At 36.7% G+C, this 27,809-nt stretch overlaps 1 protein-coding gene across 3 annotated transcripts; it reads left to right on the top strand.

Annotated features, from left to right (window-relative positions):
• Positions 1 to 37: 37 nt before the first annotated feature.
• On the top strand, positions 38 to 27,750 carry PROSER1 (proline and serine rich 1). Of its 3 annotated transcripts, none has more exons than XM_064361768.1 (14): positions 38 to 539; positions 3,431 to 3,496; positions 5,346 to 5,414; positions 7,588 to 7,682; positions 8,627 to 8,720; positions 10,599 to 10,709; positions 12,434 to 12,517; positions 13,869 to 13,947; positions 14,608 to 14,703; positions 17,786 to 17,866; positions 20,023 to 20,067; positions 23,387 to 25,166; positions 25,665 to 25,815; positions 26,396 to 27,750. In XM_064361768.1, exons 1-14 carry the CDS (start codon positions 495 to 497, stop codon positions 26,516 to 26,518), a joined length of 2,919 nt encoding a protein of 972 aa, XP_064217838.1. In that variant the 5' UTR covers positions 38 to 494; the 3' UTR covers positions 26,519 to 27,750. The 3 variants fall into 3 exon arrangements, with proteins under 3 accessions (XP_064217838.1, XP_012325275.1, XP_064217839.1); XM_064361769.1 differs by lacking the exon at positions 38 to 539 and adding an exon at positions 6,461 to 6,529 and having other exon boundaries at positions 3,481 to 3,496; XM_012469852.3 differs by lacking the exon at positions 17,786 to 17,866 and having other exon boundaries at positions 39 to 539.
• The last annotated feature ends 59 nt before the right edge of the window (positions 27,751 to 27,809 follow it).

The following is a 27,809-nucleotide window of genomic DNA, read 5'->3' as shown; positions in this document are numbered from 1 at the left end:
AGGCGCAGGTGCGGGTCGACAGACCGGCGCCTCCCTCCCAGCCGCCCGCGGGACTCCGAGTTCAGGTGCTTCTGCTTTGCCGGCCGATTCACCTGGAAAGGCGGCTTCAAGAGCTTCCTCTGGCGGCACCTTGCCCTCTACTGCAGGGAAACGGCGCTCAGCCCCGCCGCCGAGCCGCGGGTTTCTCTGCAGGACTAAGAGGACCTGGCTCTTGCCCGAGGTACCCTGAAGCATTGTGTGAATACGCTGGGGAAGCCTGACTGGAGTAATTTTTGCTTTTAATTTGAAAAGTTTTTCCGAGTCTCAGTTTTGACAAAAAAAAATTTTTTTTTTGCGAAGTTTGCAATACTCTACCTCTTCGCATCCTCTCTTGCTCGTGGAGTCTTTTTCCTCCTCAGCTATAAATATTTTTACTATCGACGGAGCAGACCAGGGATGAACGGGTTGTAATTGCAAGTATAACAGTTAAAAACCACGTCGGGATAGTAGTCAAGATGGATAAAAAGTCCTTTGAAATGGTGCTGGATGAAATTAGAAAGGTAATTACACTCGATTCCGTGAATTATTTTATGAGAGATGAATTCTCATGGTTTAGACTCTCTTTGAGGTACTGTGTAGAGATTGTGCAGAATAAGGGTCCTAGGATTGCCAGATTGGTTTGAATTGTCACGTGTAATGGCGGAGTTTGTATCTTGATATGTTTCCAATATAAATAGAAATTAAGTTACGTTAACACTAAATTTGAGACTCAGCATGGTGTCGTGGGAATTATATTCCGACGGCCCTCCGTTCCGAAGCCGGCTTTACAAATGCTTAATAGCTCTGTACTTTTGGGTAGGTAGTTGAATATTTTTGAGTTTATCATCTTTCAGTACCACAAGAGTGACTGAAAACGAGAGGTAATACGCAGAAAGTTTCTTTTATGGTAGTTACGATGGGGTTTTCAAATCTAAGCATTAGGTAGAATATATCTGTTGCGTTGGCCATGCAAAATTCGTGTCCTGATGATAACTTTAAAGGCATTAAGTTTAAAGTCACGTTCTTAAGAATTGGCCGTCAATAACTTGAGTTTCAAAACTTCTTTTCTCCTGCTTTCTAAGTTTTTGCTGCTTTTTAAGGCTGCTATGCGGATCCCACCTCCCAGAGTGAACCAGACAGCAACAATTCTAGAAGGTAGTCGAGCCTAACTGTATCTCAAGCACAAGAATACCGAGAAATTACTTGTTTTAAAATGTAGGGACTTGATGTACCATTTTTACATCAACACACGCTGCTTGCTTTCGACCTTCCGGGCAGTCATTCTTTCGTCATTTGCATACCTTTACGACCCTGGACTGAAACGGAAGGAATTGTTCACGTGTGCTCTGGTGCTTATTTATTTCAGTTTACAAAGCTGTTATTAAAATTGTCTCTGGGCTTGCTGTGTTACTTTGTTTTTATACAGCTTTTTTCTTTTTTCAACTTGACGTGTTTAGTTTTTCATATTTGATGATACCGAACGTTTTTTTGAACAAAGTCTGCTTTTTGCAAACCCAATGTGTCCAATTAATTTTTGAACTAAAATATTGCTTTACTAATTATATGCCTAGAAATTTGTCACAATTTGTTCTCGAGCTGATTTTTAATTACTTTTCATGAGAAAATAATTTGAGTCCAAGTAAGCCAGCAGATTTTTACTTTTGGAAGATAAAGGTTGTCAGTGTGCACATTCTCTTCCAAGTGTCTAAAAATGTCACAAATTCTAAAGAGGGGAATAGGAAATTTTCCAGATATGAAAGTCCTGTTCACATGAGATGGCAACTTAAGTCTGCATTTCTGGTCTGCAGGTATAATATGTCTTCTACTGGCTTTGCCAAATGATTACATACATCAACATTGTCATAGTCTATTAAAATTGAATAAAATATTGGCATTGTCTAAATATGAGCGTTACTACTGATTTTTTAAAAATTGCTCTGAGACTTTTAAATGTAAGTCAGTTTAAACCAGGTCATCTCTTGAGTATCACAGTGAGTTTCTATAATAGATAATACTGATTGTCACTATTGTCATTTAAAACAGAGGCATGTAAGCCACTAGGAGAAGAACTGGGAAGGGGAGTAGAAAGGGGGGAAAAACAATGCTTAATTAGTTCTTTAATAAGGAGGGAATGATAGCTATTAATTGCTGAGCACTTACTTTATGAACCTGTTTTTAAGCACGTTCTCCAGTCATCATTTCTTTTGATTCTCCTTACAACACCTGAGGTAGGCACTATACTTGACATTTACAGATGGTAGCCTGCTTTCTGTGAGATTAACTAGTCAGCTCAAGTCTCCCCAGCTGATAAGTGGGGAGGTCCGGTATTCAAACTCTGCCTGCAGAACACCGTGCTGTCCTGCCTGGGATTACAGCTGAACCTCTCAGGATATGACTTGGCATCAGTACAATCCAAGATTTTATTCAGAAACTTGTATTTGACTGTGTCCGATTATTATATTGATAACCAAACTCCTAGGTAAACATTATTTAGAATGCCATTTTCTCCCATTTCAGTGAATATTGAACTACTGAGCACCCAGCATATTTCAGTAGACTGGTCATAATACTTTCTCCTAGCAGAATGATATATGTGAGAAGTACAATTATTATAATTATTTTGTAGTACAAGCAAAGGAATTAGTTCATTTTTAACGATTAATGGCTACCAATTTCGGATAGCTGTTTCCATCTCTAAGCTGGGCAAATAGCTGCAAGGGGAGCATATGTGATTTAGTGGGCTCTAGATAGTGCTGCATCAAAGCCACCAACTTCTCTCTCACTCATTGACAGGTTCCATAAAGGAAAGGAACCATCATTGACTGAATACCTGTTTTGTGTCTGATCTAATGTCCACTGTTATAGTTCTCATAGTAACTCTTTGAGGTTGGTGGTAAATAGGGTTCCCTCTGTGAGGAAACTAAGGGAATTAAAATGCCTCTCGAAGTCTACACTGCCAGTTAGTGGCAGATACAGACATTGATGAGTAACATTGTTACTTAGATGAGTAACAACATCTGATATGTTTAATCTAAAAATCTTAAAAATGAGAATTTGGTTGGATTTGGAATGTTTTGAAACTCTTTAATTACATATTTAGGAATTCTATATGTAATGTGTACTAATGTTGAATCATATCTATTACAGTTTTATTCCCTCTCTTTGTAGAAGTGGATAGGGAGGCCCAGAAGATCTTCCTGCTTGCTCAGTGTTTCTCTCACAGTATGGAACCTGGAAATGTGGAAGGAAGGTCTTCACACCACAGTGACCTTGGTTCCTCGGCATGACAGGGCTGAAGTAGACCTGCCACTGTTGAGTTGCTTAGGCAGTTTTGAAATATGCATATTACTGTGCTCCTTACATATATTAATGATATTTTACTGTGTGTGTGTGTGTGTTTTTTTTTTTTTAGGCTGTTTTGACAGAATACAAATTAAAAGCAATTGAATATGTGCATGGATACTTTTCTAGTGAACAGGTATTCCTCATTATTTGTTTAAACAAAGCCTTATTTTTACACCAATGTTCTGGTTAATGTCTGTTTATCTGCTGGCCAAATTCAAAATTGCTCTATTTATTTTTAAATTACCTTTTTGCTGTATTTATTCAGGAACTAGAGAAGCTCTCAGTTTTGGCAGAAAACTTTACAGAATTTATAATTCAGGGACTAAACACCTCTCAACTTTCACCCCAATTCATATTCTAAAATAATTTTAAATACAGGGTCTTAAAGCAATTCAAAATGATGTTTATTATTCTGGGGACAATATCAAAGATTTAGAAACTTGTAATGGTAAATTTACCCAAATTTGTATAGTTACATGTAAGACAATAATTACAGAATCGTCATATAATAGAAAATGTGAACAAATAATGAAATAGGTTTTTGTATGAAGCCACTACATAAAAATTTTAACAATAAGAAAGAAATACACAGTGTTTAATAAGTAGTTTCTGTAACTGCCAGAATACTAACATTTTAAGCATGATAGTGAAAACTCATTCCACCTTAGGGGAAATTTGCTAATTAAAATATATGTGTATGTGTATACACACACACACATACAAGGGGGCATGTTTCTGAGGAATAGTTGGAAAATTCTTGATACAGAAATCAGACATAAATAATAGAAATCTTCCACTTTACTGAAGTCATTAAAAAGTTTATTAAGCCACTTTCTAAATGAGCTTATTAAAGATTTTTCTATCTTAGATATAGGGGCTTGCAAATTTTTATGGTTGGTAAAATATAGCATTTATTAGATATTAAAAACATTTTCATAAAAGTAAGAACATACACGCTTACCAAATTAACTGGAAAGTATACATGATACTTTTTTGCTATATATGTATCTCTTTGTAAGAAGTAAAAATTATTTTTACTCTCTTGACATACCACTCTAGTTTGCACCATTGACCTTGCTTTGTAGAATAATTGAAACCTTAGCATATTTTCAGAAACTGTCTTCTTGTATCAGTTTTTTCCTCCCTTTGGAACATCTTTGGAGGCAGTGAAACAGGGTGGTGGTGATCATGCTGAGACTTCAATGTCCTGATCTTTATACCCTGTGCCCACCTCGTACTGGCTGGCCCACAATGCTTCCCTCATTTGTTTGAAGTTCTTTGGTGGTGGTGGGAGCTGGTCTGAGCTGTACGCTCCAAGCTCTCATATGATGTTATCATTTAGGGGCTGCTGGAGTAATTCATGTTGATTCTTAACATTTTTAAGGGACTAGATTTATGATTTGAGTTTATGCCCTCCAGATTCAAGTTGAAGGGCCTACTAGGACTAAAGTTAGTGGACCTACACTAAAACACCACTGTGCCCTTGCGAGTGCTGTTCTCCCCTAAAGTTGAAAAGTTTTCCATTCACAGTATATCTTCATATTCCTAAGCCAACATTTTATCCCCATCTAGTACTTTTCAACCATCCTTTTCTTATTAGGATACTTTATTTTTCCTATATTGTATATTTTTTCTTTCTTTCTAGAAAACTTTTAAAAGTCTAGTAGAACTTTTTGGGATGGTAGAAATGCTCTCTATTTGCAGTGTGTATTATTGTAGTTTGCAGCCTCACATAGCTCTTAAACACTTGAAATGTGGCTTATGTCACTAAGGAACTGAATTTTTTAATTTGATTTTAAGTGATTTAAATTTACATAACCACATGTCACTATTCTGTTAGCACAGTTCAGACATTGATGCCACGTGTATCATCCGGGCCTAGACTGCACATGTTGAATAATAATTTCAAGTATTGAAATACATCTTACAGAAATGTTTGCAAACATGCTGTCATTAGAGCTAAGTTAGTTGTTTGTTTTCAGGTGGTTGATTTGCTGAGATATTTTTCCTGGGCCGAACCCCAGTTGAAGGCAATGAAAGCATTACAGCATGTAAGTATTTTTTCCTTTAGGATGTAGAATTTAAGGATTTTTAATTCTCCCAGTTATCTATAATTTATTTCACTTGTAATTTATTTGCATCAGAAAAGCAGACTCTAAGTGTTATTGTACTTTGATTCAAAAGAGTTATGTTAAAAAATTAAAATTTTCCAAACTGTAAATTTAAATTGTATGCCACAGTGTCCTGGCAAGTTAGAGGAACACTTCACTGGCAAGCAAAATACAGGATTTGAACTCTTAATGGGTTTTTGTACTTCTGTTTTTTAATATCCATCTTCACCATCTTTGTATTTAGTCTTAGAAGAGTTAGCACTGTCCAAATAAATTTTCAGTGATGATGGAAATTTTTATATCATTGTGGTAGCCACTTGAATGTGTCTTGTGTGAGGAACTATTTATTTAATTTTATTGTAATTAGTTCAAATAGGTACATGTGCTTAGTGGCTACTATGTTGGATGGCACAGCTCTAGAGCCTAGGTCAACAGGGGCATCTAGATCACACAGGAGTGTCTGGCTGTGTAGGAAGATTTTTGAAGCAATGTCAGGCATGGATATCTTCAGTGGAATCAATTTACAGATCCTTGACTTTCTAAAGTGATGAGCCTAAGAAAGTATCTGGGTCTGTTTAGTGCTGCTTTCTGACCTCTTCTTAAATACTTGCTTTTTTACTGCTTTACAAGAGTTATCATGCCTGTTCTCTGGGGGTAAAAATGTTTCTCCATGTTCCAAAAGGACAATGTTTTGCTCTTAAGAGGTAAAGCAAAGCAAAGAGAGGCTCTATAAGAAATATTGATAACAGGCTTGGGGTGGTGGCTAAGCATATAATCCCAGCATTTTGGTAGGCTGAGGTAGGAGGATTGCTTGAGGCCAGGAGTTCCGGATTAGCATGGGCAACATAGCAAGACCCTGTCTCTAAAAAAAAAAAGAAAAAAAATTAAATCAATGGGGCACGGTGGTGTGCTCCAGTAGTCAGTCCTAGCTACTCAGGAGGCTGAGGCAGGGGAATATTGATGAAGGTTTTGCTTTATTTTATCAGGACAACAAACTCATGACAAAGCTCCGGGCCTGCTTGCCTGTCTCCCTACCTTAGAGTTAAAATTCAGAGGTGAGAAGGATATCACAGGGACAACTCAATATACTTATTTGAATTAAATTAAGTCTACCTTTTCTAACAAAGTCAGTTTGATTTGATTGTTTTCACACTGAAAACTGATTTTGCCAGTTAGGTGGCATAATGAATATTTCCATAAATTAAATGAGCTAAATTAGTAGTTTCAAAGTTCTTGCAGTTACATAAATGTATTTAAGAAAATTGACCTTTTCTGAGTATTTAAACTTCTGATAAAACATTAGATGTCAATTTGAAAATATGCAAAGGGGCATACAGTTTTATCAATTCTGATAGTACATAAGTAATAGTATGTGAAAACCACTACTCCAAATTTCAGGAACTCTTGAATATTGATTCTAACCAATATTCTTATATTGACATTGCTTTTAATTTTGCTTCACTGCTAACATAAATCTCCAAATTCGCCAAATCTTCTGGATGTTCTTCAAAAATAAAGGTACCCTAATCAAATAATTATGTAACGTTTCACACCATCTTGGTGCGTCACAGTGCATGTTAAGATAAGACTTAAAGTTCTGCAGTAGAGAAACCTGTTTTATCCGGCTTTTCCTTACCTTATATAGCTAGTATAACCTTTTCTGTGTAATATGTTTAACATCATGGAAACACTGATCTGTAGCATACTTAGCCCCTAACTGAGGAGGACAATAATATTTTTCTAACCTTTGAACAAATTAATCTCCCATTTGTATGAGTATCACCTTTTTATATAACCTTTCTGAGGAAAGTGATACTTGTAATTTTTTAAATTCTGTAAGTGAACACATTGAGAAATGTGGATTAAAAAAAGAGCTTGCAGGAGTACTTAGATCTTTGTTAGATCTTCAACTGAAATGGTTACATTCAAAGAGCATTAAGTATAATTCACTTATTTTTATAACTTCCTTTTGAGTAAGTGGTTTTCACCAAAAATGTGAACTATTTTATCTGAAATGTTTACATTAGAGCATTTAACTATACTTCCAGAAAAAGGCAATTTCTGGCATGAAAGTTTCACATGTTAAAAATAAAATTATTTTTTATATTAACAGAAAATGGTGGCTGTCCAGCCAACAGAAGTGGTCAATATACTCAACTGTTTCACTTTCAGTAAAGACAAACTAGTTGCTCTTGAACTGTTAGCCTCGTAAGTATTTCTTTTTCTTTTTACTTTATTGGGAAAAAACGTGGAAGCCTTTTAGTGTCTAATTAGTGTGTTAATGTGTCAAAATTCTAATAGTCAAATGGAACTCTAAAAAAATACAGTCAAAAGCATAGTGATACATTCTGATTTCTTCATGTGAATAAGTATCCAGTGTGCTTATTACACACATTATAACTTATAAAATGAGGGAGCTTACCAAGATTGTTTGTTTTTTTTTTTTTTGGATTTTGGTCATTTACTTTGCCTTCCTACTCTGAAAAGACAGGAATTTAAGAATTAGAGATTCTTCCACTTTGGCAATGTGCTTATTTTTTCTGAGCCTTATTTTCCTCAATTGTAAAAATAAGTCTCTTACCCACTTAATAGGGTGATGAACTTTAAATACCAGAAAATCTGTGCAAGTGCCTACCACAGCATTTGACAGATGACCCTAATGAATGTAAGCTCAAAGAGAAAAAAACCTAATTATTGCATAATTGAAGAGTATATAAGTTATTCATATGTAACACATATATTTTTAAGTCTTTTTTTATTCATAGGTGTCCATAAAAGCACAAAATTAAAATAAAGCACAAGATAAAACTTTATGCATTTAGCATAAAATGATTTTTATGTGTTTAGCACATGGGTTCATTCTATTACCATAGCCCTTCTATCATCTAAGAGAGTGTATTTTGAAAAATCTCAATGTAGTCATTTTTATTTACAGTATTTTTTTACTTTTCAGTAATCAGATAACCCTCAGTTATTATATTTATATGTTAACATGTTATTTAAATTGAGCTATTAAAAGTAAATAGTCACACTTTTCTCCCTGTGTCATGGAAAAAGCTTACTCAGATATGTTTGTGTGGTAAACAAAGGTTGCTTGCCTCTATATATGTTCAGATTTTTCAATAAAAAGCTAAATTGTATTTTCTTGGTAGGAACATTATTGATGCACAGAATTCTCGTCCTATTGAAGATTTGTTCAGGATAAATATGTCTGAGAAGAAACGGTGCAAGAGAATACTTGAACAGGTAGTATTCTAAAGATTAAACTTCAGAAAATGTACTCGGTGCATGTACTCGGTATGCTGGTTTTTCTTAATTTTGAAGACGAAATAAGTACCTTTCTTATTAACTTTGGTGAATAACTTGAATGCTGTTGTACAGTGGGTTAAAAATGAACATCCCTGCAGTCTATGGCGTGGAATGGAGTTGGTTGATGAGGACCCTTGGGAAGAGATGGCTGGCTGGAGAGTGAGAAGTCAGTTGGCCACTCAGCTTGAGCCTCACAGAAATGTTTGTCTTGGTCCCTAGGTACCTTTGCCATGGCTTCAAGTTTTTGCCTTAAACTTTATTTAGGAACTTAAGTTTTCAGATTTGCTTTGTTACCCAGTTTATTTTGAATCTGATTCATAAGAGATGAATATTAAAGCCAGTTTATTAAAATTCCAGTTTATTAGTTAAAAGTCTGTAAGAATGGGAGAAATAGTACTTGTCAACCCTAGAGCACTTGATTTGTCATCTAAGGTAGTTACTTCTAACGTAGGCTTGTGATGGCTGGAAGCTGAATAATAATTACATTAATTATTATGAGCCTGGCAGCTCAGTTGTATTTAATCTCACAAACTCCTTTAAGCCCAGAGATGGTAGGCATATTCGCCTTAGTCATACATGGTTGTAGAAGAGTTAAGATTTGAGCCATGTTTCTTTACTTCAATAACTTCCTTATCAGTTTTCTTGACTAAAATGTTTAAGGCAACATTACTGCTGTAGTTTCCTTTCTTATAAAGTGTTTTGATCATGTCACTTTCCTTCTCAGAAATATCCTGGGCCTGAGTGTTCTGTAGAGTAGGTCCTCTGGTCAGTGTAAATTAGTACAACTTTTGTAGAAGGTAAACTTGAAGATCTTTTAAAATATTTATACCTTTTGGTCCCAAAGTTATACTTTTAGGAAGTTATTCAAAGGAAATGTTGAAATATACAAATTTATATATAAGGGCATTTCACCTCAGTACTCTTTATTATAGCCAAAAATTCAGATGATTTTCAAGGTTAGGGTATTTAGTAGGGGCTGGATTATATAGCTAATATACTTATTATGTGTTGAGAATGGATTTATAAGACCAATATATAACAAAATATAACATTGTACGTACTTGTGAATACAGCTATATATATATTATATATATAATATAATATAACATATATATAATAGCTGGATATTTCTATAGTATATTATAGATACATTGGAATATACATTGCCTAATACAGTGTTTTTTCATGTATTAATATGTATTGAGCACTAACTCAGTATGTGTGAGGCATCATTTAGAAGTTGAGAATGCAGAAATAGACAGCCTAGACCTAAATCCCTTCCCTCACTATTTCTCATAAATATGTAGTATTATGTTGAACATTATAACTTGGTTTTTCAATGGTATATAGCTCTTCGGACCACCCAATGTCATGTTATTTATGTCGATCTCCACTGGGTTGTAAAGAGCAGGGACCATGTTTCTTTCATCTTCGTGTCTTCCTTTCCTGAAATGTAACATGACCTTGGCATTTGTAGATTGGAACTGTAATTTCTTGGTAGTTGAAGAAATGGGAAAGATTAGATAATACTTTTTTACACAGTTTACAAAATCTACTGTGAAGACATGTTTATATGAGTCTGTTAGTTGCAACATTAACATTATGTTACCATTTTAATTATTCCATTTAAGTAAAGTAATGTTACTTACTACTCTTGGTCCCGTTCACCACTGTTAAGTGTTGAATGATGTATGAGCAGATTGAGTGTAATCCTCTTCCTTAATTCATGTTTTTTCTTTGCTGAGCTTCCCAATGTCCAGAACACTTGACTTTAAGAATTTTTTTTTTACTACCATCTTCTTTTTTATGTTACAGGCTTTCAAGGGGGGCTGCAAAGCTCCTCATGCTATGATATCTTCTTGTGGAACGATCCCAGGAAATCCATATCCCAAAGGAAAACCTAGCCGCATAAATGGAATTTTCCCAGTAAGCATACTTCTATGGCTGTGTATAAAACTTCTCATGGTTAAGTATGAAGTGTAGAATAAGTTAATGATATTTAAAGGAAAGGAATTTATGTCAGCAACGTAATTCATAGGCTCACCACTGATTGAAAGTTCACGTCTAAACTTCATTAAAGTATTAAGGGTATTTATATAAAATCTATAGAACAAGACAAATAGAAGAGAGGATGATTTTGTTTGTTTTATTTTTCGAAGCACTTTAAAAGTACTGATTACATTTAATGAAGGAACAGTTCTCAAATTCTCACTATTCTTACAGTCTCAGTTTCATTCAGAGAAGTGTGTCTGGGAAACTTTGCATGCAGTGTTTCCTTCCTGGAGAATCACATTGCATATAAAGGCTCTGAGAAGTACTATAAAAAATAAACTTGTTTTTATATCATCTAATGTTCCTTGAACCTCTTTGTAAAACAACAAAGAATGTCATATTTCTATTGCTCTGTAACAACCCCACAGCTTAGTGGATTAAAGCAATAAACGTTTATTACCTCACATAGTTTTTATGGGTCAGGAATATTGGAGCACTTAGCTGGGTAGTTCTGGTTCATGTCTTCTCGTGAGGTTACATTCATCTGAAAGTTTGATTGGAGCCCAAGAATAGGGCCTCAAGGTGACTCGTTTATATACTTGGCAAGTTAGTGTTGGTGGCTGGCAGGAGACCTTTGTTGCCCACCACAAAGACTTTTCTGTAATGCTGCTTGAGTGTCCTCATGACGTGGCAGTAGGCTCCTACCAGAGCAAGTAATCCAAGCAAGAGAGGACAAGTAGAAGCTGCCTTGAAGTCAGATGCCATCATTTCTGTAATGTGTCATGTGTTATACAGGTCAGCCCCATTCTTTCTGGGAGGGAATGATGCAAGGCCACATAGGAGATGAGGATCAATGGGGGACATCTTGGAAGAGTTGGCTTCCACGCTAGTATATACCATTTAGCAACACTCATGGTATATGGGTGATGACACACTGTAATAATCTATCAACTTATTCTGATCTGTTAATTTTAACAGTCTTGAATAAGGTCTCATTTACCCTTGACAATATAAATAATCACACTTTATAGAGAATGGCATTTTTTCTTATCTATTTACAACTGTAACACAGGTACTCTTATTTTTTGAGGAGTATACATATTGTGGTATTGGAAGTTCATTTCTGATTTCTCCTTTTTATGAAGGAAAAAAATTAGAACATACCATATTAAAAAAAATGCAATGATACAACAAAACAGTGCAGCATAACAACTATTTACATAGCGTCCACATTGTATTTGGTATTGTAAGTAGTCTAGAGATTATTTAAAATATATGGGTGGTTATGTTTAGGTTATATATATATGCTTAGGTTAAAGTTACTATGCCATTTTATATAAAAGACTTGAGCATCCATGTATTTTGGTATCTGTGGAGGAGGTGGATACTTTATCTTTTCCTGTCATCCTCTCTGTATTTTGCGTGTTCACTTCTGAATACCTTTGCATGTGATATGAGAGTTCCATAGCATAGGAGGGTTGGGGACCTTATCAAGGTCACACTTCCAGGCAGTGCAGAATTGAAACAGGAATGCAAGTCTTTACATTCTTACCAAGTCCTTTTCCTCAGTGTAATACAGTGAGGTTGGTTATTGTTATTCGCTTGAGGGTTTTTTTAAAGTTTCAATTACCTTTCTCTCTCTCTTACTTTTTTAATAGGGAACTCCTTTGAAAAAAGATGGTGAGGAATGTACCAATGAAGGCAAAGGAATAGCTGCACGAATTCTTGGACCATCCAAACCAGTATGTTTAGAAAATGAGGAAACAAGCCCAAACTCCTTCCTACATAAAGTTTTCCATTTACTCAAAGCATACATTTTATTTTTGTGTTATAAAGTTTGAAGTATTCTAGAAATTGTAGGAGAGTGGGGGAGTGGAGTGGTTGAGGGGAATATAAATATTTAACATTAGTAAGAGCCCTTTTGAGGTTAAAGTAAAATCAGTCAAATGATTTTTATTTTAAAGTAAAATCAGTCAAATTGCTTTAAATTTTTTTCTCTAGACACAGTTAGCTGCTCAGCTGGAGATACGGCGTGTGGAGAGTTTGTTTTAACCAGGTTTGTAGTTTAGCTGAATTAGTGTTAGTGAAACCACAGTGAAGCCAGGAAGTTGAAAGTATTTACAAGATAGTGATTATAATGACTACAGTGTAAACTAGACAGAAGAAGACAATCCCATAGGTTGAAGGATCTTTGGAGTTGACATACTACAGGCCTGCATACAACCACCTTGCAAAACCTGCCCATACACGTGGCAAGAGCTCCAGTGGAGTTGTTTATCGCAGAATAGTCACAGATGATAGTCCTTGCACAAGACTTCAGATAGGGCCCCAATTATGGGAGCTGGAAAGAATCTGCCTCCCTTACCACCAGTGGATCCTTTCCCCTGCCTCACAGGCATGCACATGCTCTCTCTGTAGGTAAAAAGTACAGCATTTTGCTTAACTTCTGGTGCTTCTAGTTTTCTAAAGACCAGTTCTTTGAATGCTTTGTGTTACTCAGATAAGCTCCATCAACTGTAAAATAAGTATTTGTGGATTTATGGATTTCAAAAGAGAACAACTAAAATACTGAATTCCCAATTCCAGTCTACATTCTACTAGAAGTGTCAGAACGCCTAATGCTAACGCAAACAGTGCTTTTTTCTTCCAAAAGGAGAAAAGAGGATGGGATTGAGAGAATGAATTCCTATCAGTTTAGGACGATGTTGCCATTGGGAGGTCTTGTGTAATTTGAGATTGTAAAACCCAGAAGGTGTCTTGTCTTTGTTATGTAGGAGGAAAAGAATTCTTGGATTAGCTTAGGCTGGACCTGAGAGGAGTTTGCTGTTTAGGATGAGGTCTGACCCCTTATTGGAGATGATTTAAAAAATAAATACCTCCATGGCCGTCTTTGGCAAGATCTACCTTTGGAATTTAATAGCAACCACATTTATTAAAGCAAAAAATTTACCTCATTTGTGCCATGTAGTCTGGTAGTATTTGATATGCTGGGACATTTTTAGCCTATTAGGACTAAATATTTTGAAAGACAGGTTGCCAGGAGACAGCTTACTTGGTTCTCTTCTAACAACTATATTTTCCCCCATCATTTAGCCTCCTTCAACGTATAATCCACATAAACCTGTTCCTTATCCGATACCTCCGTGCCGGCCACATGCAACTATTGCACCAAGTAAGGAGTTCCCTTATTTTTTACTTGTTTTTCTTTTTTGCTGTTTATTTATTAGTTTGAAAGTAAGTGCTTGGGAAATCTGCAGCACTTACGAAATGCTACTGTGAGCTTAATTATGCACATAGTTAGCTAGTAGTGTCCTGGTCTACAACACTGCAGCAGATCAAGTTTATTTAGGATGTTTTCTTTATGATAAATTAATTACAGATTATTTTTAGTCATTTGTTATAATTTATGGGGTTTTACTTTGGTAAATCATCTTGAATTCCTTTTTTGGTAGTTGGTGTTCAGAGGCATCATTAATGCATTTCACTTAAAAAGGTCAAATATGGGTGTTTGGCAGAAAAGACAAACAATGTAAGTATAGCAGGTTCTGCCTACTGTGCCGTTCACTGAGCTTATCCCTGCAATGAGCATGCAGTGCAGTAGGAAATAAGAATCTCTGGTTGATTCCTGTTTTAGGAACTGAGACCTATTCCCTTTGGTCTCAGTTTTCACTTAACTCTAGACCTAAACCTCCATCTAAAATTCAACTCTATTAAATAGGAGTTTTTAAAATAAAAATGAATAGCTGCATTAATACAGTTTGAACTCCTAGTCACCAGACAGTATTAATCCCAGAACAATACTAAATTATATTTTTTTCTATCTTTATTTTAGGTGCTTATAACAATGCAGGTCTGGTACCATTAGCCAATGTCATAGCTCCAGGTGTGCCCCCTCCACCTCCATATACTCCTAATCCTGTAGGAACAGGTAAAGTCATGTTATTTACAGGTGTTTAAGTAACTTATTCATACACAAATGTACACTTGAAAGGGACAGTTGTTCGACATGACGTATTCTAACAGAGGGAGAACAAGCTGAAGAGCCTGAAGGATCTGGAAGTGAATACTTGGTAATAATTGGATAGTTGTTGTAGTCTTGATGGACTTCACTTTCCCTATTTGTAATAGAGGATAACATTTTAATAGTATTTGTTCAGTAACATTTAATGAATATTAGATGATCGTATCACCTGCTATATCTGTGGATACAAAGCTACACAAAGTCATGTTTGCAGAGAGTTTAGTGAAAAAATACAGTTGAGGAAAGAGAAGGCCATTTCTATATATTCTACATCATTAGTTCTGAATTGCACATTTTTTATAGTTTAATTTCTCTGAAATTAGAATTTGGTTTACATCAAGTGTCATCGTAGATTCAAAGAGATAAGTTGGAATGATCAGTGTTCCAGGGTGCTATGGAACCTTATAGGAGGGGCATGCAAACCAGCCTCACTGAAGTAAATATGAGCTGCTTGCATGATATACTGCTAAAGGTTGTTGCCCCAATAATGAAGTTGCCATTTAATTAAGTTGAGGAAGAAACAAGTAAAAACAGACTGATTATGAAATATGAGGAATGACAAGGTACCAATGTGGTGGTTTCTCTGTAGCCTAGAACTACCCAGGGCACTTTTAAAAAATATCCTTAGTTCCCCACTTGTAGAGATTCTATTCAGTGTATTGTGGGGGGTGCCTGGTATTTTTATTTTTTTTAATGATCTACTGGTGGTTCTTCAAGCAAGTTCGGGGAGTACTAGAATTTGTGCACAGAGAATCCAAGAGAGATCAAAGTATCAACCTTTTTTCAAGGATCTTTATTAAGTGCCAGATTGAAGAGATCTGGGGGACTTTCTGCCTCCAAACTTTTGTTAAGAATCTTTGGACACTAGGTTAGGCATCTTTCTGACTCAGCAAGCTGAGAAACTGAAATTGAGCTGTCAGAAACTGAAATTGATGGCTGAATATGTATGGAGTTGACAGCAGGGTAGCAAAGAATACTCTGCCCAAAGGCAGTTTATCACATGCACATGAGAAGAGTAATTACTTGGGGAGGGGGCCTGGCAGAGGTAGGAAGGGAGCTGGAATTCAGCCCACTGTAGCCTGAGTTCCACTGCCAGTTGGCATGGTTGTCTCCCCATTCACTTTGCTAATGGCATAAAGACTCCATTCTAGTGGCCTTGGGCCACATATGTGAACACAGGCTAGTTATGGAAAATAGAACTATTTCTCATGAATAGTAAAACTTTGATGTGCTATGGAGAAGTGTCATTACTTAATAAATGCCATCATTTGGGTAAATTACTTCTATCATGGAGAGGAAGGGCTCATTAAAAAGCAGTGAGAAGGACTAAAACTCCCCAACACTTACCAGGCCGACCGTTTTCATTCGGTCTTTTGGTAACATGGGATATGAAGAATAAGTGGTTCCCCATATATTGTCAAACTGTTCTCCAAAAACCCTTTACCAGTTTATACCTGTCCATAACAGTATGTGAGAATGGTTTCTTTACACCCTTTCAACATGGAAGATTTTCCGTTTTTAACTTTGCCAGTCTGGTAAACTAATTTAGCTTACATTTTTGTGTGGTTTTTTTTTTTTGTAACAAATTTAACTTTTATTTATGTCAATTGTTGTTTGTTTGACTCATGAGTTTGTATCTTGCTTAGGAAATTCTTCCTCACCCCAGCAGTATGAAAATACCATGTATATTCTCTAATTAGTTTTAAAGTGGTTCTTTTAAATGTATAGCTTTTAGTTCGACCAGCCTTCATATTTTTGTATATGTGTGCAGTAGGAATAGAGCTTAATTATTTTCTTGCCCTTCCTAGAGACTTTTTAAGTTGGTTAATAATATATAATTCTTCTGTTGTTGTTATTGTTTTACTAGGCAGGAGTTGAGTACACTGACTGATGAAAATTGCAAAAGATTTTTTCCAAAATTATCATTTTATTTCCTGCCCTTTTTTATGGTACCTTTTGCCCTTAGAGTTTTGAGTTTTGTACATTTGCCTAGACAAAAACAGGCTATGAAAGCAAACCTGGAACCAAGTTGCCTTGGTTAAGATCTTCTTATCCTGGAGTGGTTTAGGTATTCTAGGTCTTAAAAGATAACTCCATCTGGAATTTCATTTCATGAAGGGGATGAAATAGAAGTTCATCTTAATTTTTCCCCAAATGGTGGCCAGTTGTGCTAGCACCATTTATTAACTAATCTGTCTTCCCCACTAATTTGAAATACCACATTTATCTTAAGTTTCATACACACACAGGTATGAGTTCTTTATTAAAATTCCACTGCCATTACTTTATTTTATGATTATATTCATACTAATTTTACTAGCAAATTTGTAGTGTGTGCTAATATTTCATAAGACAAGCTCCCACCTAAAATGTTTTTATATTTTTCTTATTAGAAATCTTGTGTCTGAATCTTAAGATCATTTTATGCAACTTAAAATAACAGGTGTAGAGGGGACGGAGAGAGTGAGAGAAGAGCGCTATATAGTAATTTCAGGAGAACTGGCCTTTTTTATAGTCTTACCATTCAGTCATGTGTGTATATCTTTATATCATGTCAAGCTGGTAGTGTTTTCTTCCCCAGGGTTTATTTTATTCCTTTCAAGAAGATACTGTAGTTTTCTACCTGTAGATTCTATGCCTTAAATCTGTATCTATGGAATTTAGAGATTTTTTGGTTACAATTATGAATAGAATATTTCATTTCTAGATGCGTGTTACCAATTACTCTTGCTAGTTTTTTTTCTTTTTAAAAGTCTCTTGAGTTTTCTAGATATAAAATATCAACTGAGTTATAATCTTACTATAAAACTTTTCTTTGTTTCATAGGCCTTATTGAGTAATAATATTATTCTGACTTGTTTCATAAAAATTATTTTGCCTGTACCTTTATTTTCAACTTTTTCCCCTATGATTTTATTTGGTAGATTGTCTTGGTTTGTAAATTATATATAGCTGAATTTTTATTTTTTTTTTATTTTTTATTTTTGAGATGAAGTTTCGCTCTTGTTACCCAGGCTGGAGTGCAATGGCGCGATCTCGGCTCACCGCAACCTCCGCCTCCTGGGTTCAGGTAATTCTCCTGCCTCAGCCTCTTGAGTAGCTGGGATTACAGGCACGCGCCACCATGCCCAGCTAATTTTTTGTATTTTTAATAGAGACAGGGTTTCACATTGTTGACCAGGATGGTCTCGATCTCTTGACCTCGTGATCCACCCACCTCGGCCTCCCAAAGTGCTGGGATTACAGGCTTGAGCCACCGCGCCCGGCCTGAATTTTTATTTTTAAACCTGTTAGACTTTTAATAGGAATTTTTAATAATAAATATTACACATTTGTTCTTAGTCCTTCCATTTTATTTTTATTATTCTTTTATTAGTTTTTTTTCTTACCTTTGCTAAATTTTATAGGTCAAATTGCCATTTTATTTTTTTAACAACTGTTCTCTTCTTGACACTACCCAATCTTAGAAATTTTCACCAATGATTACCTTCCTATTCTTAATGGTTGTCAGTATACAAAACTTAAGATTGTTCTATTCATCATTTTACTTCCATATTCTCTCCTTTTTAAAATCAGCTTGTGTGTTTGGTTGGGATACTCTACATTTTTGCTTCTGATATTTAATTTCTTTAAAATTGCCTTTGATCATGACTTGTTGTTTCTTCTGTTGTTTTATTCTTTGTCCGGATATGCCAATTTTTTTTGGTAGAAAATGTCTTTAAGAAATTTATTCAGAAAGGACACATGTATAGAGTTGTGGATGGGAAATCCAATTCCAGATAATTTTCTTTATTGGGAACTTAGTCTCTTTCTGTAAGCTTACAAAGAATGTTTCCTATCTTTGAATTTCAGAAATTTTACTAGGATGTTTAGGTGTGCAGCTTGTCATTAATCTTTTCTGTCACTCTGTAAGTCGTTTGGATGTGAAAACTCAAGTCTTTGAAGCCTAGGAAAATTTTATTTTTATTCTTTTAATTGTTGCATTTTCATCTGCTTTTTTTCCCCTCCTTCCACTACTCTTATTTTACATGTATTAAATTTGCCTTCTAAGCCTGTTACCTATTCATTTATGACACCTTTTCCTTTAAATTTTTTGTTTTTGTTTTTTTCTAAGTGGTATTTGTTTCATTTCCAACCATAACTTTTAGTCATTTTATTTCTAATCTTTATTCTTTTCATTTGTTAATTTGAAATCAGATTTTTATACGTAGAAGTCTTCTTTGCTTATTTCCTGGTATAGATGTGTGTGTGTGTGTGTGTGTGTGTGTGTGTGTGTGAGAGAGAGAGAGAGAGAGAGAGAGAAGGAGAGAGAGATAATTATAGGTTTTAAAAGTTCTTTTTCTTTAATGTAATCTTCATTGTTTTGGTGGTTATTTGTTGTCACCTCAGTCAAACTTGTGAATTCCTTAAACTAGCTGTGCTTTTTCTTTGCTCATTATACCAAGGCATGGAGGTTTCTTTTACGCTATATGACTGTCACAGTATTGGTTTCTTGGGCAGTTATTGTCAAGCTCTAAGAGGGTAAATTTTTCCCCCTTTATATCCTTTACTAATGAACTGGTTGCATAGATCCTTTCCCTTGAGGGGTGTGCTTTAGGTTGTCAGTCTCACAGACTTCAATTCAGCCTCAACTACCTAATACAGGGCCTTTCCCAGAGCTGAGTACGGCAAATGAGCAGAGCAATTTCTTTCTGTTGGCTTGGGCAATTCACAGTGAATGGCAGTGAATTTTATCCAGCTGCCACCTTTCACTTCCCAGTCTTCCCACTCCTGTAGACACTGGTGCTCAGAGGAGCTGTCAGCTCAGCCAGTGACAGTGGTCCTCTCTGCACTACAGCTGCAGAGTACACTTTCTTCTGGATGGCACCCTCGGGCCAGCATCTTTCCAGAAAGTGTTCTTGAATACAGTGTATATATAAAATTAACAAAGTGTATTTAAAACTTCACAAGCTGAGATGGAGATGCTAGGGAAGAAAAGAGCACTTGCTCAGTTGCTTGTAATCCTCTTGATCTTCAGATAGAGTAGTAAGGTATTAGTAGTAATAGTAGTAGAGTTACTACCATTTTTCTTTCGTTTTCTTTTTCCATATATGTACATTTTGTTTCCTAACACAGTATACATATATATTTATATCTTGCATTTTTCTTTTTATCCAAATCTCTGTTTATTGTGTTGGCAGATTTTTTATTAAATTTTAAAATGAACTTTTATTTATTTTTATATAGAGAGTGAAGACCTTTCCAATCAGTCAAAACCTATACAGAATCAAAGTAAGTACCAAATTTGATCCTAAGATGATGGATATCTGTCATGGTTGTCTGCTCTATTATTCACTGAGAATAATTTGAGTTGAGTGTATTGGAATTGTTAGGTTTTAGGAAAAGTTTCTAGTTAAAGAATATAATTAACACTTGTTAAAAGTGGTTTGCTACTGTTACATTTTATATACATAACATGAAATGCACATAGTAACTGGATTTAAAATTAATCTGAGGACCTTGTATGCAATTTGCAAAACTTGCAGTCTAATTTAAATACTATGTAGCATTACGTCCACATTCACTTTACATTCTGTGATACTGGAAACCATTTCTTTTTTGATATAAACACATGGGGTGATAAAAATCCTTTTTGACAAATGCTAGTAAGATTCTATTTTTAGATTTAATGATTTCAATAAGTATTTTTAAGCATATCTTAATGTAGAAAAGAACAAGAGGCACCAAAGCAGAAAATGGAATTGAGAAATAAAAATGAAGTGTGTCCTACATAGTGCCTCCAGATGGCAGCAGTGCTGCGACATTGTGTTTTTTCCCTAGATAAAGATCTGTGTGGTCAGGAAGGAGAGGCTTCCTTGTATGAGACAAAAACTGACATCAGTTCTTGTGTAGCAAAGTAGCACATGAGTCTAACCATTGTACATGGTTAGGAGTCTCAGTGGGAGAATTCCGTTCCCTGAGAACAGTGCTTAGCAGGTGTTTTTGAGCTGGTAGTTTCTAAAGGAGATAGCATAGTGGGTATGAAGAACGCTAAGTGAGGTGTCAGGACACCCAGTTTCTTATCCTGCCTCTGGCACCACCTAGTTTTGTGACCTTATACAGGTAATTTAACTCCTGTGTAAAGGAGATTAAGGAAACTTCAGCTTGTATGTCCAACTTCATTTTATGTTCAAACATTTTTGAAGGGTAGTAATCAGGTTAGTTGTTAAGTACCATTGGCAGGAATAGCGTATTTCATTTTCCTATGTTGTATGATGTTAGCATGATTAAGATTTTATTTTTTCCTTTTGGAACTATATTAAGAACAGAAATTAAGATAAACTAGTATAGCAGTTAAAGATGTCAGTCTGAAAGACCCAGGTTCAAGTCTTGGTTCCACCATTTAGTAGCTGCATGTTATTTTATCTAGTTGCTTAGTCACAGCAAGCCTCAGACTGCCCATCTATAAAATTAGGGTGTTAGTTTCTATCTCAGAGGGTTATTGTGAGGACAAGTGAAATCATGGACCTGACTTAGCACAGGATTTGACAGACAGATCATGTTTTATGGTTAATAACCACATTAGATGACGGAAGAGTGCTGTTTATTATGGTATGTGGTTGGGATTTTTTAATTTTTGTTTCATTTTTACCTGCTATGATTAATAATGCATAGCTTTTGCTATATTAAATAAAAAGATACCCAACAGAGGCTCCTATAAAGAGCACTCTAGGATAACTTGATTTTACCTTAGATTTGTCATTAGCTGCATGGTCTTCAACATGTAGTTTAATAAGATAGTGAATTCTCAGATGGTATCCAACATCTATGGACTTAATACATTTCTTTTTTGTACATTATTTACAAACAAAAGATTAGGTATATATTCCTTATGCTTCTAGTTCTTATAAAAGAAATTAAATACAAAAAAGTACAAATCCATTTTTATAAGTACTCTAAGTTTTAAATGATAGTCATGATAGTCTTATTTTGCTGAAACCAAATCACTGCTTACAACCATTAATAGGGTTCAGATGGCCGGACACAGTGCTTCATGCCTGTAATCTCAGCACTTTGGGAGGCCAAAGCGGGCAGATCACAAGATCAGGAGTTCGAGACCAGCCTGACTAGCACAGTGAAACTCCGTCTCTACTAAAAATACAAAAATTAGCTGGGCTCGGTGGCGTGTGCCTGTAATCCCAGCTATAAAGGAGGCTGAGGCAGGAGAATCGCTTGAACCAGGAGGCGGGGGTTGCAGTGAGCCGAGATTGTGCCGCTGCACTCCAGCCTGGGCGACAGAGTGAGACTCTGTCTCAGAAAAAAAAAATTTGTCCAGACTTAAGGACTTTTGAGTTTGCAGTTTATGTACTCTAATATTACTGCTTGTCAATTTTCGAATCATATTTTTTTTCTAAAACAACTACAAAATTTGTTCAACCCAATGTGACACCCTTTGGCCTACACTTAGTGCAAATGAACTGTGTGTGTGTTGTTTACCTCCGTTTTCTTCATGTTGTCCCTTCTCATGTATGAGTAGCATAGTGTATTCATTGACCATGTCAGCTTTCTTATGTCAAAAGAGTCAATTATACATAAATTTTAAAATGTCTTAGTCCATGAAAATATTTCTCAGTTGATTATCACTGCAACAGGAACATTCTCTGTTTACAACTGAAACAGAATTCGATGTGAGTAGGTATCAGATGATAGTTGTCTTTATGACGTTAGCTACCTAAGTCATAGTTTCCTTGACGCCAAGATTATCACAGGTGGGAGTACATTCACAGAGGAACCCACATCATCCCCCAAAATGCTTATTATTTGTAGAGTTTGTCAGAATAAAAATATTATAGTGAACTCTAGAAGTAGTGTTGGCAATAGTCCTTGAGTGGGTTTGGGAACTGCAGTTTGAGGTAATCATGATATATCCAGCACAGCAGACACTCATTAAGTACACAGGTGCTGTGTTCTGCGCTAGGTACTAAGACTATAAAGATGAATTAGACACAGCTTGTGCCCCTAAAGGAGTTGCCAGGTAAAAGTTGGGGGTTAATGTTGTGTAGAGCGGTCAGTATGAGCAAATGTATGGGGGTGGGGTGAGGCAACTGTACAGGTTAACGGTCTGGAATATTAGATTCAACTCACAGAGTGGCAACAAACTATACTTGAGAGATGGGCATGAATCCTTGGAACCCTTGTTTGGCCTTGCAAGGAAGCCATGTTGTAAAAGCTCCTATGAGAGGGGCTGACTTGTGTTTGTTTATTACTCTAGATAAATAGATTGAAAGAATTAGAGGTAAAGTCAGTGAAGCAGCACTAATCACAATTAAAATAAATGCTTTGAATTTTTAAAAAGTGGAAAAATAGGAAAGGACACTTTGCAAGCTTCTCAAGAGCAGAATGTAGACAACAACTGGATCTGACTGGCTCCAGAGTAAAGATCTAAGAAATGGAACCCAGCAATTTAGATATTATAAGAGCCTATTACACCTGTCATTTTTTCTTTGGTATTTGTTACATATTAGAAAAAATGGTTATGCTTTTTTTTTTATTTAAAATTTGACATTTCAGCGTGATGATACATTCTTGCCTTTTTCCCCCTTCCATATAGCATTTTCCACCCCAGCAAGTCAACTCTTTTCTCCTCATGGTTCTAATCCTTCAACACCTGCTGCAACTCCTGTTCCTACTGCATCCCCAGTCAAGGCAATCAGTCACCCATCAGCATCAGCAGCTGCCACCATTTCTGGAATGAACCTGCCGAATACTGTCCTTCCTGTGTTCCCAGGGCAGGTCTCCTCAGCCATTCACACACCTCAGCCATCAGCGCCAAACCCAACAGTTATCAGAACCCCTTCGTTGGCCACTGCACCTCTTACATCCATCCACAGTACAACCACCACTCCTGTTCCTTCCATTTTTTCTGGCCTAGTGTCACTACCAGGTCCTTCTGCTACTCCTACCCCCTCCCCTCAGGCCACATCTGCACCAAGGTCCACTCTTGCTTCCAGTGAAACATTTGCTTCTACTTCTGCCCCTTTCGCTGGCCTCCCCTTTTCCACCAGCTCTGCTGCTACTTCCACCAGCAACCCCAATTCTGCTTCATTGTCATCAGTTTTTGCGGGGCTCTCTTTGCCCTTACCACCAACATCCCAAGGCCTATCCAACCTGACTCCTGTGATTGCTGGTGGTTCTACTCCCAGTGTTGCCGGTTCACTTGGTGTGAACAGTCCTCTTTTGTCTGCTTTAAAAGGCTTTCTGACATCCAATGACACCAATTTAATCAACTCCTCTGTTTTATCCCCTGCTGTCACAAGTGGGCTGGCTTCCATGTCTTCTCTTACTCTTCAGAACTCTGACTCTTCTGCTTCAGCCCCTAACAAGTGCTTTGCTCCATCGGCCATCGCCGCCCCACAGAGGACTTCCACTCCAGGGTTGGCCCTGTTCCCAGGCCTGCCATCTCCTGTGGCTAACTCAACTTCCACTCCCCCGACCTTGCCTGTACAGTCTTTAGCCACTGCTGTATCGGCTGCCACGTCAGCGCCGGTTAGCTGTGGCTCCTCAGTCCCCCTTTTGCATGGCCCCCACCCAGGTACCTCAGATCTGCATATTTCATCTACCCCTGCTGTAACAACTCTTCCTGTTATGATCAAAACTGAGCCCACGAGTCCTACTCCCTCGGCCTTCAAAGGTCCGTCCCATTCCGGGAATTCCTCTCATGGCACTTTAGGTTTGTCAGGGACATTGGGCCGCGCATATACTTCAACATCCGTGCCCATCAGTTTATCTACTTGCCTTAATCCTGCATTGTCAGGTCTCTCCAGCTTGAGTACTCCCTTAAATGGTTCAAATCCCCTTTCCTCTATTTCCCTTCCCCCACATGGTTCCTCCACTCCTATCGCACCAGTATTCACTGCTCTTCCTCCTTTTACTTCATTGACCAACAGTTTTCCTTTAACTGGCAACCCATCTCTTAATCCATCAGTATCTCTCCCAGGGTCACTAATAGCCACCTCATCTACCACTGCCACCTCCACGTCCATCCCACATCCCAGCTCTACGGCAGCTGTTCTCTCAGGGCTTCCTGCTTCAGCACCAGTCTCAGCAGCACCTTTCCCCCTCAACCTGTCTACTGCTGTTCCCTCCCTTTTCTCAGTTACTCAAGGACCTCTGTCATCCTCAAATCCCTCCTACCCAGGCTTTTCTGTCTCTAATACCCCAAGCGTTACCCCTGCTCTTCCCTCATTCCCGGGGCTGCAGGCGCCCTCTACAGTCGCAGCTGTCACACCACTCCCTGTGGCTGCCACAGCCCCATCCCCGGCTCCGGTCCTCCCAGGATTCGCCTCAGCATTCAGTTCCAATTTCAACTCTGCTCTTGTTGCACAAGCCGGGTATGTGGATACTTTGGAAATAGGATAAAATTACTTTTCGCCTAACTTGTAGTTCACAGTCTTATTTTAAGTCATCCAAATGCATGTCAAAATCTAAGTGATGTTTTTCTGGGCTGAAACTTTAGTACTCAAAACATCTTTTATGAACCATGTTAAGATAAATGTATAAAATATTAATGCCTGTTGACATAATTTTTGGATTTGTATTTGGTAGTTATTTATAAGACAAAGGATTTATTTATAAGCAGAAAGGATTTATTTATAAGCAGAAAGGATTATATGCAAAACAGACTTACTGAATTTCAAATAATATACTTTACAGTAGAAAGTAAGTTTCATATCAGTGAATGGCTGATTTTTATGGTCCTTCCAAAAGAGGAATAAATTCTAAGGGATTGTTTTTGTCTTTAATATCTTAAGATTGTATTTGGCAAATATGGAAGCAGTGGCTTTTATGTCTTATCTGCAGTTAACTTCTTTTTCTGTCAATTGTTTTAGTTTATCATCTGGACTTCAAGCTGCAGGCAGTTCTGTTTTTCCAGGCCTTTTGTCTCTCCCGGGTATTCCGGGGTTTTCCCAGAATCCTTCACAATCATCCTTGCAAGAATTACAGCATAATGCAGCTGCACAGTCAGCATTGTTACAGCAGGTAAGCAAGCAGTGACTGGCATAAATAACATGGTAACATATATAACTAACTTCTGTACTGATAATGTTGCCAATATCATTTGCACTATCCCAACATTGGCAAAAAATGTCTCTTAGCAGAATGGGTAGAGATATGATGATTAGTTCTCCCCAAATTTGCAAATTATGCTCGTCTTCCAGGAGAGTAACAAGCGTGGTAGGATATAGTCATCTGTACGAATTGTTTTTCCTGCTTATAGACTTTACTTAATAAAGTTTAAGAATCTATTCATGACAGTTAACTGTTAACTTGTTTTCTGTAATTTAAGCTAAAATGATCGACTGTTAAAGCAGATTATCTGTAGAAAACCTACTGACTTTTGAGAGAATAGTAAATGTTTTAATGATAGTTCTATGCATCTCCTTCACCTGAAAAAATTTGAGCATTTTCTTAAAACTTTTAGGTGACTGAGCAGACTTTATTGTTCCTCCGAGTTTTGTCTTTCTTTCCTATTCTGGATATCTTTCTGTAGCATGAGGAAGCAAGCGCAGGCTTGATTGAACTGGGCACTTGCTAAACCACACTCTCTTCTTTCCATCAGGTCCATTCAGCTTCAGCTCTGGAAAGCTATCCAGCTCAGCCTGATGGGTTTCCTAGTTATCCTTCAGCGCCAGGAACACCATTTTCTTTGCAACCAAGCCTGTCCCAAAGTGGGTGGCAGTGAATACTTTTAAGTTTTATTCTCCTTCGGAGCAACATCAGAATTGCCTAAGAACTGCAGTGAACAATCTGACAAATGTGAAGGTGGCCGAAAGTCAGAAAACGAGAATGAGGATAATCCTGGAGAAATTGTGACAACAATTTGAAAATTGTGATTGCATTTTAAAAAATGGTTTTAAGTATGAACACTCCCCTATGTAAATATGCTGACAATAAATTGTATGGAGAATGGTATTTAAAAAGTGTTTGGAGACTTTTCACCTCCTGTCCTATAAAATTTTGAATTGTGTATGTGATCTACATAGAAAGAATATTAAAGAGTAGATTGAACTCTTTATAGCCGAATACAGCCTTAAATATGCTTGTATAGCATCCACTGACAGAAGTAATAGTTGTGCCTCAGACTTAGAGGTTGCACGTGGCCCTGGGGGAGTTACTACCCTTGGTAGACATGAGCGGTTCCTATTAGCATCAATGGGAACTCAGTACTCTATATGTATCCACAAAAGGGAACTTGAGATCCACAGTTATTTTTAATTTCTGATGTTAACAATCATCCATACTGCTGAATTTAACTCAATATATTTCAGGTAAGTAAAAATGGTGCTTAATGTAGTCTTTAGAATGACTTTCAGGTGTTTTCAACTAAAAATATATATCCAGAACTGCATCCTTATAGAAATACAAGTAAGACTTAATGAAAATTTGCCTTCAAAACAGTTTTTCTAATCTCAGCAGTATCCAATGAGTGAAGAACACTTGACTGACTCTTGGGCCACCTCTATTACTTAATGTACTCTGGAAGCTCTTGGTGAATGTTTACAATTATGGGATGTAGTATTTCTATTTGTACTTTAAGTCAAATGCTTATATGAAATATGTGACAACAAATAGAGAAGACTGGCTCTGTTAGTAATTATGCAGTATGTACTCTAAGGATCTGTGGTAGTTTAACATGAGAGAATGTCATTAATTTAGGAGTAATAACTGCCACATGTGGGGCGTAGGGGAGTAAGGAGAATGAATTCCAATCCTGTGATGAAAAGTGTACACTGTAGACTCTACTGTAGTACATTTCAGGATCTAGAAGTTTTACTTTTATAAAGATGGTGTCTGGAAGATGTTGCTAATGTATTTTACTTCAACATAGGGAACAAACTTTTTAAGTATATTAATAAACCTGTATGGTTAGTTTTTAACAATTTTTTAAAATAAACTTTATGGATATGACAGATATTCTGTGTGTGTTGCTAAGTGCTTGAATAGGCTTTCTAATTTTATGTATGTGCTAAGAG

The sequence above is a fragment of the Aotus nancymaae genome, unplaced genomic scaffold (assembly GCF_030222135.1).
Source record: "Aotus nancymaae isolate 86718 unplaced genomic scaffold, 86718_ANA_hifiasm-v0.15.2.pri h1tg000043l, whole genome shotgun sequence".
In the NCBI taxonomy this organism is placed as follows: domain Eukaryota; kingdom Metazoa; phylum Chordata; class Mammalia; order Primates; family Aotidae; genus Aotus; species Aotus nancymaae.
The sequence above is the reverse complement of the archived record's forward strand: the minus strand, read 5'-3'. Positions and strand labels throughout refer to the sequence as shown.

Bases quoted from the DNA above. Each gene is read 5' to 3' on its own strand.
- PROSER1 (XM_064361768.1), top strand. From the start codon at position 495: ATGGATAAAAAGTCCTTTGAAATGGTGCTGGATGAAATTAGAAAG. The intron at 8,721-10,598 runs GTAGTATTCTAA...TTTATGTTACAG, and splicing joins GCAAGAGAATACTTGAACAG to GCTTTCAAGGGGGGCTGCAA. The intron at 25,816-26,395 runs GTAAGCAAGCAG...TCTTTCCATCAG, and splicing joins AGTCAGCATTGTTACAGCAG to GTCCATTCAGCTTCAGCTCT.